At 39.4% G+C, this 16752-nt stretch overlaps 1 protein-coding gene across 3 annotated transcripts in view; it reads right to left on the bottom strand.

Moving 5' to 3' along the window:
• PCCA (propionyl-CoA carboxylase subunit alpha) overlaps window positions 1–16752 on the bottom strand; it is a 382460-nt gene that overhangs the window by 199678 nt on the left and 166030 nt on the right. For all 3 annotated transcript variants that reach the window (XM_059685039.1, XM_059685040.1, XM_059685041.1), the window contains exons 10-12: window positions 12610–12712; window positions 9307–9401; window positions 3249–3399 (exon numbers count right to left, since the gene is read on the bottom strand). In XM_059685039.1, coding sequence (XP_059541022.1) covers window positions 3249–3399; window positions 9307–9401; window positions 12610–12712 — 349 coding nt within the window. The remainder of the gene's footprint in view (window positions 1–3248; window positions 3400–9306; window positions 9402–12609; window positions 12713–16752) is intronic.

Below are 16752 nucleotides of genomic sequence, written 5' to 3'. Positions count from 1 at the left end.
CACCTGTCAAAATGGCTACCATCAATAAATCAACAAACAACAAGTGTTGGCAAGGATGTGGAGAAAAGGGAACCCTCTTTCCTGCACTGGGAATGCAGATTGGTGCAGTCACTGTGGAAAGCAGTATGGAGTTACCTCAAAAAATTAAAAATGGAATTGCCTTATGACCCAGCAATTCCACTTCTGGAAATATTATACCTGAAAAAAACCTAAAACACTAATTCGAAAGAATATATGCACCTTTATATTCAATGAAGCATTAGTTACAATAGCCAAGATTTAGAAGCAGCCCAGTGCCCATAAGTAGATGAGTAGATAAAAAAGCTGTGGTACATAAACACAGTAGAATATACTACTCAGCTGTAAAAAAGTCATCCCTATGGGTCTCCTGCCTGGAATGACTCAACTCCATCCCCAGCCACAGTAAAGTCCTAAGGAGAGTTGATCCCATTTCTAGGCAATCCAAGTACCACTTACCGCTCTCTCTACTATGCTACACCCCTTAACTATCAGCCCCCAAACCTCAGTCCTAGGCAACAGTTAATCTATTTTCTGTCACTATAGACCAGCAATTTTCAACTCATGTGCCGCAAGAATTTTTAAAGCATGCAACACCTGACTATTTAATCAGGAGCACTGACCTCTTTCCCCTTAGATTGTCAAGTAAAAAAAAAAAAAATAGCCATCGTGTGAATGCCCTGTCTTGAACCATAAATATATAGGACCTATAACAGAGTTGCATCTTACCAGTCACAATACATACATAGTAAGGTTCCGTCTGATTGGTTAATTCTTGGTATCAGAAATCCTTATATACAAGTATAGGCACCTGATTTTTTAAAAAGTCACTTTGGAGCACAAAGGATAGGTAATTACTATTATTTTTTTAAATAAATCAAAATTATACCTTTTTTGTCACATCAGCAAAAATATATATTTTTTGTTGTGCGGCAAAATTTTAGTAATTAATTTATATGTGCTACGAGATAAAAAAAAGGTTGAAAATTGCTGCTATAGACCATATGTGTTTTATCTTTAAAAACTTTTTATTGTTAAATATAACATACAAAGAGAAAAGTATATACAACACATGTATGTACAGCTTAATGAATTACTGACACATGTGGTTTTGAATTATGTACTGGATTAAATAGTGTCTCCTGAAAATGCTTGTCTGCTCAGAACCTATGAATGTGACCTTATCTGGAAATAGGTTCTTGGAAGATGTAATGAAGTTAAAATGAGGTCATACTGGATTAGAGTGGGGCCTAAATCAATGACTAGTGTCCCTATTAAAAAAAGGGGGGGGGGTGGACTTTGGACATAGTAACACAAGGGAGAATGCCATGTGATGATTGGAGTTATGCTACCAACAAGGCAAGGAATACCAAAGTTTATTGGCAGCTACCAGAAGCTAGGAGAGAAGCAGAGAACAGATTCTTCCTGAGACGTCCCAGGAAGAAACCAACACCTTGATTTCAGACTTCTGGCCTCCTGAAACTTGAGAGAATAAATTTCTATTGTTTCATCCACCCTGTTTCTGATACTTTGTTACTAGAGCCCTAGCAAACTAATACAAACTGCAAAAAAAGGGGGGGGGGTGGACTTTGGACTAAATATCCACAAGTAAAAGAAGTAAAAAAGATAAACAGTGGCATTTTCTCCAAAGGAGTATCATTTGGGAGTTACATAAAACAACAAGGTTGATTCTCCTAAGCATAATATTGAGAAAAGAAGCCAGGTACAAAAAAATTACATAAAAAAATTTATATGATCCCACTGATTTAAAGTTAAAAAAAGAAAAAGAAGAAACAGGCAAAATTATTTATACTGCTTAGGTGTGTACATTTCAAAGGAAGAACTACAGAGAAATGCCGGGAGGTGTTTAGAATAAGGTCAGAATAGTACACAGCTCTAGGAAAGGAGGAGGAGGAAGAGCTGAGAAAGGGAGAAGGGGGAGGAGGTGATGGGAGCAAGGCCAAAGTGCTGGCAGTTTTGTACTTCTAGACCCAGATTATGCTTACATGGATTTTTTATTTCTAACTAGAGGCCCAGTGCATGAAATTCATGCACTGGGGCGGGGCGGCGGGGAGATCCCTCAGCCCAGCCTGCACCCTCTCCAATTTGGGACCCCTAGGGGGAATGTCCGACTGCCAGTTTAGGCCCGATCCTTCAGGCAGTCGGACATCCCTCTCACAATCCGGGACTGCTGGCTTCTAACCACTTGCCGGCCTGCCTACCTGATTGCCCCTAACCACTCTGCCTACCAGCCTGATCACCCCTAACCACTCTCCTGCCAGCCTGGTCGACGCCAAACTGCTCCCCTGCCGGCCGGATTGCCCCCAACTGCCATCCCCTGCAGGCCTGGTTGCCCCAACTGCTCTCTCCTGCTGGCCCAGTTGCCCCCAACTGCCCTCCCCTGCCAGCCTGGTCGCCCCTAATTGCCCTCCTCTGCCAGCCCGGTCACCCCAACTGCCCTCTCCTGCCACCCTGGTTGCCCCCAACTGCCCTCCCCTGCTGACATGGTTGCCCCTAACTGCCCTCCCCTGCTGGCCGGATCACCCACAACTGCCCTCCCCTGCCGGCTATCTTGTGACCACATGGGGGCGGCCATTTGTGCGAGGGTATGACAGTCAATTTGCATATTACCTCTATTATATAGGATAATTTGCGTAACTATTTGTTTGTGTTTTAGGTACCTTTCTCTATGTTTATTTATAGTTCACAATTTAAATAAAAGAAAAAGGAAAGTGGGGAGAAAATCAAACCAGAAGGAAGTATATCCCTGAAGTCAACAGCTGCAGGGGCAGCCACTCAATTTCTCAACCTTGTAATTGGCAAAAATGGCTGTTCTGGAAGCCAGGTTGGTGGTATAGTTCTCAGAGTCACTCCTGGAAGCTCACTCTAGGTGCCCTTCTCTCATTAATCCCTTTCAAAGATGTGTAAGCACTTAATCCCTTTCTATTTATCACATCTAGAGTAGTTCATCAAGAGAGGTTCAATAAAAAAAAATTAGAATTTCCCGTATGAAGTATTAACAGTAACAAAACAGAAGGCTAGATCCTGCCACCAAATTAACTTGACACTATCCACCATTCCTAAGATGTCTTAGCAAAGCATAAAAACTAAGTCTTTATTTAACATTTTCTGAAGTTGATTTTTAACTTTTATAAAACACAGAAAGGGGTAAGTGAGGAAGGGTTAAGTATAGAGGCATGGAGTGGAATAAGAAACTGAATTTTTGTTACCTGGAGTCTGGTATTCATTTCCAAGAAATAAAAATTCTTCTTTGAGTCCACAAGGAACTCTACGGTTCCAGCAGAAGAATACTTGACTGCTTTGGCAAGAGCGACAGCTTGCTCTCCCATTGCTCTCCGAGTCTCAGAATCCAGAAAAATGCTGCAAGTACAGAAAGAGTGGAACATTTTGAACAAAAATCAAGTTATCTTTTGTGTACATTATATAAAAAAAGTCCTTAAAATTTACTCAGATCTGATCATCTGTATCAATTTAAGGTTTCATATTATATGCTTCACATATACTTATATGCTTATTGTATTAAGCATATGTTTAAATAAATCAACTTGAGATTTTTATAAAGCATTTGAACGTCCCACATTATACTGCAACTTCAATCAGTTTATAAAATATACAACTACTTCAGCTCAGTAATTTTCAATTAGTAAAATTTAACATATATATTCAGAATCATTTCAACCTAAGATTGGGAAAAAAATAAATTCTTGGAAACTAACATATACAATTGATCCTTGTTATTCATAGGCTCCATATTTACAAACTTTCCTATTTGCTAAAAGTTACTTCTAACCCCAAAATTAAAACTCAGCACTTTTGTGGTCATTCACAAACAAGCTCAGAGCAGCAAAAAAAAAAATTGATATTCCCAACATGTGTCCCAGCTGAAATCAAACAAGGTGACACTCTGCCCTCTTGTTTCAGCTCTCATACTGTAAACAACTATCCTTTTCACAGTTTCTTTAGTGCCACATTCTCTCTTTTTTTGGGGGGGGGGTGGGGGAGGCCTAGGATAATTTCACTGTTTAAAATGGCCCCCGAGTTTGGGGCTTAAGTGCACTCTGGTGTTCCTAAGTCCAAGAAGGCTGTGATGTGCCTTACGGAGAAAATATGTTTGATAAATGAGCTTCCTTCAGGCATGCATTACAGAGCTGGGGGGCAGGGCTGTGAGTTCAACGACAATGAGTCAACAATATACATTAAACAAGGTGTCTTTCAACAGAAACACAAATAAAACAATATTATGTATTAATCGGGTGGTGGAAATGTTCTAACTAGAGGCTCAAAGGCACCTAGCCCTGTATTTCTCCTAGGAGCAATGCTTCAACATTTACAGATTCATGTTTGCAGTGACTTTATGGAATATGACTACCACAAATAAAATTTAACTGTATATCTGATAAAACCTCAAAACTTTTGTTTTGCAATATCAAAATCACATTCCACCAGGAAAGGAAAGCTGAAATGTTTTCAATAAACCCTGAAAAGAATACTATTGAATAATTTCTGCATTTGCATAAATCTTGCTTCTATACAAGATAGGCTCTGAGAAACAAAACACTGAATGCTTTTCTATTTGTGGATTAAAACTGTTCTCAACTTGGGGTGGTGAACACACAATACAATATACAGATACTGCACTATGGAATTGTACACCCGAAACCTATATAATTTTATTAATCAATGCCACCCCAATAAATTCAATAAAAATTTAAAAAAAATTTTAACTGTTCTCAAATGAGTAAGATTAAGATGACATTTTATAAAATTTTTATTATGGAATAGTGTAATGTATTTGCATGTACCCATTTTTCGTCTGTAATAATAGCCACTCTTGTCTTACCTAAGCTACATGTCCACTTTTCTACCAGCCAATGTATTTATTTTTAGCAAATCCCAAATTAGGTATTATCTATAATAATAAAAGTATAATATGCTAAATAGACTGGACGTCCTACCAGACGTCCTTCCTTCTAGACAAAGCTGTGGAGGGTGGGGTCCGAGGCAGCTGCCGTGGTGGCGGGGCTGAACCCCTTGCATGAATTTTGTGCATCGGGCCTCTAGTCTATAATAAAAGCATAATATGCTAATTAGACTGGACATCCCTCCAGACATCCTTCCAGATGACCTTCCGGACAAAGCTGGGGCTGTGAGGGAAGCCCTGGTCCTGGGTGCCAGAGGGACCTACTCTTGCACGAATTTCATGCATCAGGCCTCTAGTTATTTATAAGCGGTACATAAGATTCATAACACCTGAATCCAATGATTAATCCTAGCATCACTAAAAGGGAAAAAGTAAGAATTGCACTTCTCACCTGTGAAGTATTCTTGCTCTACCTCCCCCATCCCACCAATCCAGCCTGACTCTATTCTAGGTTCTAGCTCTAACTAGCAGTTTTTAAGAAATAGGAATATAACATGAATGTTTGGTAAAATACACTGTAGAGTTGCATGCAGCTGAAACCAGAATGTGAAGAATGGGGCAGGAAAATGACCAGATCTTAGCTAAAAAGAAAGAGGGCGTTACAAGTTAAGGGAATCTTAAAGATGTAAAAAAACAATCAGATGCAAGGGATGGGCTTTATCTGGATCCTGATTCTAAAAATCAACTGTAAAAAGATATTGATGAGATGATCAGGGGGAATTGAATATTAAGTTGATATTAAATGCTAGTAAGGCGCTTTTACTAATTTTTAAAGTATAATTATGTTACAAAAAATAATTTATTTCATAGAAACAGATATGAAATTCATGCAAAGGGCTTGGCCCCCACTGCTGCGCTAAAGCTTCATCTGGAAGGAAGGACATCTGGAAGGACATCCAGTCTAATTAGCATGTTATGCTTTTATTATTATAGATAATTCTCCACTACCCTAACAGATATAGGCATAAAAGGCATTTTAGCAGTAAAATTAATGCAACCAAAAGAAAGAAACCCAACTAAAGATGAATATCAAAGCATTTGAAGAATCTCTAGTGCAGTTGAGTAAAACTATTTTTGTCCTGTCTGGTCTTGTCTTTTCCCTAATCATAAACTCTGCTACTGATACACAGAGTTATAAGCAACCTCATCACTACACTCAAAGCACAGTGCTAAATTCTCACTCTAGGAACTGAAACTATATATTCCAATTATGCTAGTATTTCACAGTACACAAATACATATCAAGTCACTATTAATTATCAGTTCTAGTGTTTTTTATTTGAATCCTACTGCTTTAAATTTTCCTCTATTTTTTCTCTACATAGATTAGATGCTCATTTGAAAGGACAGATAGATAGACAGATAGATAAAATTACGATTCAAGGTTTCAAGTTTGTGAAAGATTTTTATCCCAGGTAAGACTTGAGTGAGTTTTAAATAAAAAGAGAAAGTTAATTATATTGGAAGTAATATAACAGAAAACACCAAGTTGCAAAAAAAGGAGAATCAGAGACTACTGTTATTTGACCAGTATCCATTGTCCCCTTCTTCCAATGACTAGAATGTTAGCTAAGCAATGGTTACTCAAGAAAAAAATGTATTTCCCAGCCTCCCCAGCAAAGTGCCTAACTTCAGATCACTGCCAAGTAATCGACACAAGCAGGTTCTAGGAGCCTTCCTAAAGACACAACAGAGCATTCCTTTTGCCTTTTCTCCCCACTTCCCTCTTACATTCTGGTCCTGGTCCATCCGCTAAGGGCCAGCCCCATGTAGGCTGCAGTGGACAGTAGCTGGTTTCTAAGTGTGGTGTCCCAAGAAACAGGAAGTAGAAGCTGGCAGTTTCAGGCCTGGGTACAGCCTCACTTTTATGTAGTCTATTCGTCAAGTAGTCACAGAGCACAGAATCAAGGGGAGGGAACACTGATGCCCCCAACTCCTCAACAAGATAAGTAACAAATGATTTGGGACTCTATTTTAAAATACTACACCAACCATATTTTATAACAACTAATATAATTAAAGTGGAATTTGATTTTTACCATTACTCTGTGATTAAAAACTCATTCATATTCACACCTTTTCTTTTCAGAAACTATATACCCTTTATATTAAGTCACACTGGCTAGGCTGGTGAAAGCCACAATTGGCTATATTCCTTAGAGCCAGGTTACTAAAAACAGCAACGTACACTGACTGAGGGTTTTTAAGAACTAAAATAACACCAGAATATATACACATACCAACCTGGCATCAAATGAAAAATGAAATTCCATGAAAGGTGGCTTGGAAAAGTGTCCAAAGTAGTTCTGATAAATTATGGAATTTCTAAGAACCATGCCCAGGAGCCTTTTCATGGTAGGATAAATTCAAGAAATTCTGGATCAACCTAATTTTTTTTATCCCTTTGATGGATACAATTCTTTGGTGATTTGTTTGTATTTTAATTTTTATTGGGGTGACATTGCTTTGCAAAACCATATAGGTTTCAAGTGTACAACTCAATGAAACATCAACTTTGTGAAATCATCAACAGGAGAGCCTACAAGGCATGTGCCCCAGAAATCCCATATGTCCATGAACACCCACAGGGTCTATATTACCTACAAGCCTGTGGGCATCACAGCTGATTATCCAACCAACTTCCATCTCTAATAAAGCCCCAACTTATATTTCAAGTCTCTTATTTTCATGCACTGAAGTACTGAGAAAGATCAGGTGGCAAAATCTTAATTACAAAAATACTAGAGGCCCGATGCACTGAATTTGTGCATGGGTAGGGTCTTTAAGCCTGGCCTGTGATCAGGGCTGATCTGTGGGGCGACTGGTGAGGCAATCGGCCCCCCCGCCCCCAACTGACACCCACCTTGGCTGGCCTGGGGCCTGCGGGCTGGGGGCAGCTCCTGTGTTGAGCATCTGCCCCCTGGTGGTCAGTGCACATCATAGTGACTGATCGTTCCACCAGTCATGCCATCGTTTTGTTGATTTGCAAGTTAGGCTTTTATTATATAGGACTAGAGGCCCGGTGCACAAAAATTTGTGCACTGGGGGGGGGGGGGGCGCGTCCCTCAGCCCGGCCTGTGCCCTCTCACAGTCTGGGACCCCTCGGGGGATGTCCACCTGCTGGCTTAGGCCCGCTCCCGGGGGGGACTGGGCCTAAGCTGGCAGTCAGACATCCCTCTGGCAGCCCAGGAGCCCTCAGGGGATGTCCACTTGCCAGCGGGGAGCAGGCCTAAACTGCAGTTGGACATCCTTAGTGCTGCTGAGGAGGCAGGAGAGGCTCCCACCACCACCGCTGTACTGGCAGCTGTCAGCCTGGCTTGTGGCTGAGCAGAGTTTCCCCTGTGGGAGCGCACTGACCACCAGGGGCCAGCTCCTGCATTGAGCGTCTTCCCCCTGGTGGTCAATGTGTATCATAGTGACCAGTGATTCCCAGTCGTTTTGCTGTTAGGGTCAATTTGCATATTTCCCTTTTATTATATAGGATTATTATATAGGATAGAGGCCTGGTGCATGGGTGGGGCCCAGCTAGTTTGCCCTGAAGGGTATCCCAGATCAGGGTGGGGGTCCTCTTGGGGTGCTTGGCCAGCCTGGGTGAGGGGCCAAGGGTCATTTTCAGACTGGCCACACCCCCTTCAGGGTGGGGGTCCCCGCTGGAGTGCCTGGCCAGCCTGGGTGAGGGGCTGATGGCTGTTTACAGGCTGGCCAGGCCCCCCAACGGGGACCCTCACCCCATGAGGGTGTGGTCAGCCTGGGTGAGGGGCTGATGGCTGTTTGCAGGCTGTCCACAGCTCCTTCAGGGTGGGGGGTCCTGTTGGGGTGCCTGGCCAGTCTGGGTGAGTGGCTGATGGCTGTTGCAGGCTAGCCAAGCCCCCCAGAGGGGATCTTCACCCCATGAGGGTGTGGCCATGCTGGGTGAGAGGCTGATGGCTGTTTGCAGGCTCGCAACGGCCCCCAGCCACCCAAGCTCCCAGTGGAGGCTGACTGGAAGCAGGTATCTGGGATTTATTTATCTTCTGTAATTGAAATTTTGTTGCCTTGAGCAGAGGCCACAGCCAGCCAGGGCAGGCAGGAAGCTTGGCTTCCTCCATCGCCAGGGCAACCAAGCCTCCTGCTTGCTCCAGCTCCGTGGCTGTCAGCCGCCATCTTGGTTGGGTTAATTTGCATACGGTCGCTCTGATTGGCTGGTGGGCATGGCTTGGGGCGTAGCGGAGGTGCAGTCAATTTGCATGTTTCTCTTTTATTAGATTAGATAGGTTTTACCATGACTATTAAAGCAAGTTTAGCCAATAAAATGAAAAGGAAATATATAAAAGCAGACAATTATAAATACTCATGGAGAGACCTACCTTGGTGCTTCCTCCACCACTTTCTGATTCCTTCGCTGAATTGAGCACTCTCTTTCATTGAGCCACAAAGCATTCCCATGTTTATCACCTAAAACCTGAAAAAGAAATACCATCTGAGAAAATATATAGCCATACCCATAGAGCATGTGTCCGTCTAGCTAATGTTTTGTCCATGCAACACCCCTTGGTTTTTAATACTCAAACTGCAGAGAACATATTCATTCCTCTTTTAGTTGATGTTAATAGAAAAAAACTTTATATTTAAAACCCAAAAACTCAAAACATTTTTATCAAAAACACTTGAGACAAAAACTCTCATATTACATTTTGAAAGCAGTGGGTAAACTATTAGCATCAATTGTACAAATTTTGTGAAGGACACTGAGTGTCAATAAGGGGATACATATTCTAAATGTCCTTGTGCTTAGGAGAGCCATGACTGTTATTACAAACATCTGTTGTTAAGATGATTAACTGTTAATCAGGAAATACTTTTCTATTTATACACAATACAAGTCCGTTACTTATATATGGATGCTTTTATTTTGCTTTATTTTTGGTATAGGAAACTAGTAAATGGTCTGGGGTTAATATATAGCATACAATGGTTTTCCCATACTATATAATAAAGGGGTAGTATGCAAATTGTCCCCTCGACCAGGAGTTCAGGGAGTTCAACCAGGGGGCAGGGCCAGATAGGGGAAGGGAGGGAGGCCCTGGCTGGTGGCAGATGGCCAGGGGAAGGGAGGGAGTACCCAGCCAGCCACCACCTGCCACTAGGGACCCTACCAGTGCACAAATTCCATGCACTGGGCCTCTAGTTTGTAATAATGGGAAATAAGCTTGGATACCAAATAAAACAGTACACCCAGGGAAATTTTAATTCCTGACAGACAATGAAAAAATTACTAAAAATGTGCCCCAAATACTGCAAAGGACATAGTCATACTTAAATACACACACACACACACACACACACACACACACACATACACACATACATATATATATATCTGTTTAACAGAAATTCAAATTTAACATGGAACTTATCAGCTAAATCTGGCAACCCTAAAACAGGCTCTTTGTTAATGTTTTTGCATGGAATGTTTGATTTTCAAAATTGGGATAATCTCTTTTCGGAATTAAAGAGGAAATGCTTATTACTGAATGCATATATTAAACAGAAGTAAAAGCTATTCTACAAACCAAAAAACTAGGCACTAATTTTAGTTCTAAACAGCTCTATGCAATCTCCCTGAATAAGTCATTCAGTTTCCTCATGCATTATAAATAGCAGCTAATATAATCTTAATATTTCATATGGGTACTGAAAAATAAAACAAAAAAGGAGATCATCTTTAGAACAGATATAGTAAACTATAAAATAAAGTTAATATGACTGCAAAGTTAATTTTTAGAAATAAAAATTAATCTATCAAAACCTCAAGAATGATTTCAAACAAAAGGAAAACACTGTAGTAATAAAATACCAATAAGGTGGAATTTTATTTGTATGGCTCTTAAAGATAGCTGCAATAAGTGCATCTAAAATTACCACAAGAACCTCTTAAGAAATCTCTCAGCTTCAATTGCTGGTTCTCAATTGTGAAGAACCAGTGAATACTGTGTGCATCCCTCTTACTATCTTGTTGAATGGTGGCATTTTATTGCAGTGTGTATCCTTTTCTCATCATTGTATGTTGGATGAGTAGGTGTCACAGAGTGTCTTTAAATTCAGAGGTTCTCCCATCAGAAGAACTGCCCTTACGGGACTATATACAAGAAGTCTCAACCAGACCTGGACCAAGTCTGTAGACAAGATCCTGGTCTTGGAAGAAAACTGGGTATATTCTGTTTATGGAAAGGACACGATCGTTGGGTATAAGGGAATAAGTTGTGGTAGCTAATATCCAAAGATGGCCCATAACACAACCCAAATCACAGTATTCACATCCTGCACAATCCCATATAGCAATGTTCTAAGCAGACAACTAACTTGAAAAGTGTCACAAAAATGATTCTGTGCAGAAGATATATACAATACATATAACTGGCAAAGGACTCAAATAAAAATAGCTACAACCACTCAGTAATTTTTAAAAATCTAATTTAAAGGGGAGAGAGGCAAGTATGAGACTTGAGCAGTAACTTCACAAAATAAGATATCCACCTGGTCATACACTTACAACAGGTGCTCAATATCAGTAGTCATCAGGGAAATGCAAATTAAAACAGAGATACTGCTACATGTTTGCCAAAATGGCTAAATGTCTAAAAATTTGAGAATACCAAGTGTTGGAAAGAATGGCAGCAATGGAAACTTTCATATATTGCTTGTGGAGTATACATTAGGACAACCACAGTATCTACTAGAACAAGCATAACCTTACCATGTAATCCAAACATACCTCTCCTCAGTATATCCGAAAAAGAATATATATGTCCATAAAAAGACATATCATTCTATTCATAATATAGAAAAAAACTAGAAAAAAACATGATACACCAACAAGAAAATGGGTAAAATACAGGTTATTCAAACAATAGTACAGCACAGAGCAATTTTTTTTTTAATGAATGATAAAAATAGCCTCATGAAAGAATCTCAAAGAATGATGATGTGTAAAAGAAGCCAGGCACAACCAAGTATATATTGCCTGATTCCATTTATATAAAGTTTAAGAACAAACAAAAATAATCTATGGTATGAGATGTCAGAATACCTGTTGCTTTTGGCAATCAGGAGCGGGATTGTATTCTTTTTCTTCTGTTTTATTTCAAAAAACCCATTTTGTTTTTGCAACCAACCCCTACAAACTTTAACAGTTTCATTAAAATCTTAATTTGAGTAGCAAATTTGATTCCTTCATCTCTATACAACTAGCTCCTAGTAGAATGAATATCACAGTGAGCCACACAGACATCTGGTCAACTGAAATGACACAAGAGTCCAGGTCAGGCACTTTTCTTTTTAAAATACCCTAAAATGGCCCAATCTCAGAAGACCAAACGAGTCTCTACGTGTAATATATTTATCCTGCACAGAGATCTTGGGATAGCTTCTCTCTGGAGCTGGGCTTTTATATCATTCTGCATCCTGACATTCTGGCACTTTGACAAAAGCATACCAGATTCCAAAGGTAGGTAGATTATCAATTTATGTACTTTCTCTATTTTATAATTATTCCAACATATCAGAACAATTCACAATCATTCTAACTGGAAGAAAGGATATGTTTCTGATAGGAAAAAATGACATATTTAAAGTTATAATAATTAGAAATTATTTTAAAATGTACCAACCTGAATTTCTATATGACGAGGGTTATCAATAAATTTTTCTATTAGTAGCCTATCATCACCAAAACTAGAAGCAGCTTCTTGAGATGAAAACCTAAAACCATCCCTGTAAAGGGAAACAGAAGAACAGTCAAGCAAACAAACAAAAAAATACAGCCCTTAATATAAAAGAAAACTAATAAATATGTATTTTGGCTTACTTCTGAACAAATGCAGAGGAAAACTCACTTAGTGAACAAATAACTAAGTTAACTTTGGTTGAACTATAGCTCTTCCTCTTACTAGCTCTATGACCTTGGGTGAGTGATTTAACTTCCCTGATCTTAGATTTTATATCTAAATAGGAATACTGGTACTCATTTTGTAGACTGTTAAACCTGAGGTTTTAATAAACCATATCAATCATATAAAGTTCCATTTCTTCAACCCTAATCCTGTATAATAAAAGGCTAATATGCAAATCGTCCCCTCAACCAGGAGATTCGCCCGGGAGTTCGACCATGAGGCAGGGCCGGCTGGCCAACCACCCGTGGCCCCTCCCCCAGCTGGTCCTGCCCTGGATCAGCCCTGATTGGGGCAGGCCAGTCAGACCCCACCCATGCACGAATTTGTGCACAAGGCCTCTAGTATATCATAATTCCACTAATAAAAAATATATAAAAGTACATATCCATTAGACTCAATAGTCAGATGCACACAGAAATGTAAATGACCTGGCCAACTGCACAGCTGGGGCAGAACTACAGCCAACAGGAGAATCCTTAAGAACATTTCCTGATATTTTAAATATTCCTTTAAATTGCCTCCTTCACAACCATATAGACAGGGAATAGATGCAATGCAGCATGATATTAATAGCTGGTGATTGTAGAAGATAAACACATGGGATTTTTTTTGGACTATTCTCTCAAGTTTTGCATAGGTTTTATTTTTCCAGGACATAGAGCAATTTTTTAAAAATGAAGAGCATGGTCCTAGCCGCTCTGACTCAGTGGATGGAGTGTTGGCCCTCAGACTGAAGCATCCCAAGTTTGATTCTGGTCAAGGGCATGTACCTTGGTTGCAGGCTCGATCCCTTGCCCTGGTAGGGGCACATGCAGGAAGTAACCAATTGATGTGTCTCTCTTATATCGATGTTTCTCTCTCTGCCTCTCCCCCACCTTTATACTCTCTCTAAAAGTCAGTGAAAAAATATCCTCAGGTGAGGTTTAACAAAAAAAAAACACCCAACAAAAAGAGCATATATCATTAAATCAAATAGTCTCATGCTTTCATTAATCTCAACAAAGTTTCAGAGATGATTTATTTATCAAGTTGAAGAAAATAATATTTTAGGTAGAAAATTTGTTTGTGTACTTTTGTGAATTGATGAGCATATTTAAAATCAATATGCCATTTACCGGCCAAAAAATGGTTAAATTATTTACCAAATGATGCCTAATATATGAATGAATACAGTGATCACTGAGTTCTAAATTAAGATCCATAGGCAACAGCAGCACAGCAAACCTCACTGCCAAGAAACTAGAGCAATCCTCAGCATAAAAGAATATGTTACTAACATTAGCCCTGGAGAAATGACTGATAAGAAATCTGAGATCCTATGAAAAGTAAATGCTAAGGCTTTCAGTAAAACTGCTATATAAGTTAAGTGCCATACATATAAAAGGGAAAACAAGGAGGGAAAAAAAACACTAAAGTTCATAAAATCCACATTTCTTATAAAACCATTATGTTGTGTTTAATATCTTCATTACATCAGTCTTTCCTATAAAGATGCTGTAGCAGATTGTCTTTCCCAAAGATGGTCACAGTGGCTACTCCCATTCCATGTGCTCTTCTAAGAATCTTGCTATTCCCTCTTGATGAAGTGGAATCTAATTCCCTTCCTATGGGATTTGGGCAGAAATATGGTGGAAGGGAACCTATGTGACTTCCGAGACTGGATTACAAACAGTGAAAGAGCTTCCATTTGTATCTGAAACAACTGCCCTTGGATCACTGGGTCCCTAAGTAAAAAGTCCACGGCTACCACACTGTGAGGAAGCCCAAGCCACCCATGAAGTCTACTTGGCAAACAGGTGTTACATTTAAAGCATAAAAGATAACTTCAACATCTGAACTTCAAAAGACAAATAAAATGGATTCTGTGGTAAAAATGAAATTAAACATGCCTCCTCCCCTTATACTTGCTTCCACCCAAACACAGCAACCAGTCAGCCTGACTTCAAACATTTCACATAGTTAACCAATGCTCAGTAATATAAAGGTAAGTCCCCACTATCAAAAGGAATCAAGCCAGACAGAATTCCAGAGAGGCTAAGAACCAGACCCTTCTTCAATTAAGCTTTACTATTTTGAAGATAAAAGCCCTCACTCTGGCCTTAATCTTTCAGTCTTTCCCAAGAAATTTTTAATAAAACAGTGTAGTAGCATATGCATTTAATGCATATAAATCAACACTAAGACCAAGGAGAGAGTAAGAGCAAAAAATAAGGTAAATAGTGACTGCAAGTAATCCTTGAGTACACTCATCCTCTGCATCAAATCACTCAGCAAATCCTGTTGCCTCTACTTTGAGAATTAAACTCTTTTCTTATCACCTCCACCATTACACTGAGGAAAGCCACCACCACCATTTTTCTTGCATGGATTATTGCTAAAGCCTCCCTGATTTCAGAGTCCATGATTCTACTGTCCGTTAAGTCTGTTTCAAGATAGCAACCAGTGATCCTTTAAAACAGGGGTCCTGAAACTACGGCCCGCGGGCCACATGCAAATACAAATATTGTATTTGTTCCCGTTTTGTTCTTTTACTTCAAAATAAGATATGTGCAGTGTGCATAGGAATTTGTTCATAGTTTTTTTAAAAACTATAGTCCGGCCCTCCAACGGTCTAAGGGACAGTGAACTGGCCCCCTGTTTAAAAAGTTTGAGGACCCCTGCTTTAAAACTTAAGCCACAAAATCTTGATAACTGATTAACCTGGTTGATACATATATAAGTTCATTATATTCTACTTTTTTATATGTTTGAAATGTTTTATAATTTTAAAAAAGTAAATATCAGGAATTTGTTGAAGTTCCATTAAAGTGACTTCTCTACTCAAAATCCTCCAATGCTCCGTCATCTCACTAAGAATGCTCTACAACGTCCTACATAATCTGCCCCCATTCCACCACAAACCCCTTGACCCATCTCCTTCTACTCCTCCCTCCCTCCACCACCTGGCCACCTTGCTGCTCCTGGATCTCTCAAGACATGTTCCGGGGTCGAGGCCTCTGTCCTTGCCTGGGTTCTTTCCTCTCTTACTACAATGTGAATTCTCAGTGGGGACAAACCTACACCTTGTTTAGAATGGGAATTTCCTCCAACCTTCTCCAGACCTCTTGAGTTCCTCCTTTATTTTTTATACTCCTTATCACCTTCCACCATAATATATGATTTCCTTTGATTTTGTTTATCTCTTTCTATCAGTATAGGCTTTCTGGACCTTGGTTATGCCAGGATCCCTTTTGCAGAAACATGCAGCATATGAACTTTCTGTCAAAATAAGGCTTAAAGTGATTTAAAACACATAGAAAATATACAGAATTACATAGGAAATACATTACATTAAAATACAGGTATCAAAATATTTTTTAAACAATTTGGGGATATAATGTATATGGTTCTTTATTCATCAAAAAGCTCCAACAAGTCTAATAATCAGTATAACCTAGAGATATCTATAACTGTAATGTGATAAGATAATACTGTATGTGATTTCCTAAGTGGTGAAAATCTCCGGAGATACTACTACTACAAATATAGTTTGTTGCCTATATTGGAGGAAACACTAAACTGCCACTAGATGATAATGAAAGAAATATGTACTTTTTAAAACTCATCCAGCTGCATGAACAGTCCCTGAATTCTACGGGTCTTTGAATTCAAAGGTTAAGAACTCCTGAGCTAGTGTGTAAACTGTATGGAGGAATTAATTATTTTGTTTGTTTCTGTTCATTGCTGTATTCCTGGAATGTTATTAAAACATAGTAGGCTCTCAACAAATATTGCCATCCATGCAATGAGTTTATTCTTGTAGGGTAAGCTTAAGATGGGAATCTGATATTACCTCAGTCAATATCAGGTATCAGTGACACT

This window comes from Myotis daubentonii, chromosome 2 (genome assembly GCF_963259705.1).
Source record: "Myotis daubentonii chromosome 2, mMyoDau2.1, whole genome shotgun sequence".
Classification (NCBI taxonomy): domain Eukaryota; kingdom Metazoa; phylum Chordata; class Mammalia; order Chiroptera; family Vespertilionidae; genus Myotis; species Myotis daubentonii.
Note: the sequence above shows the minus strand (reverse complement) of the source record. Positions and strands in the feature narration are given on the sequence as shown.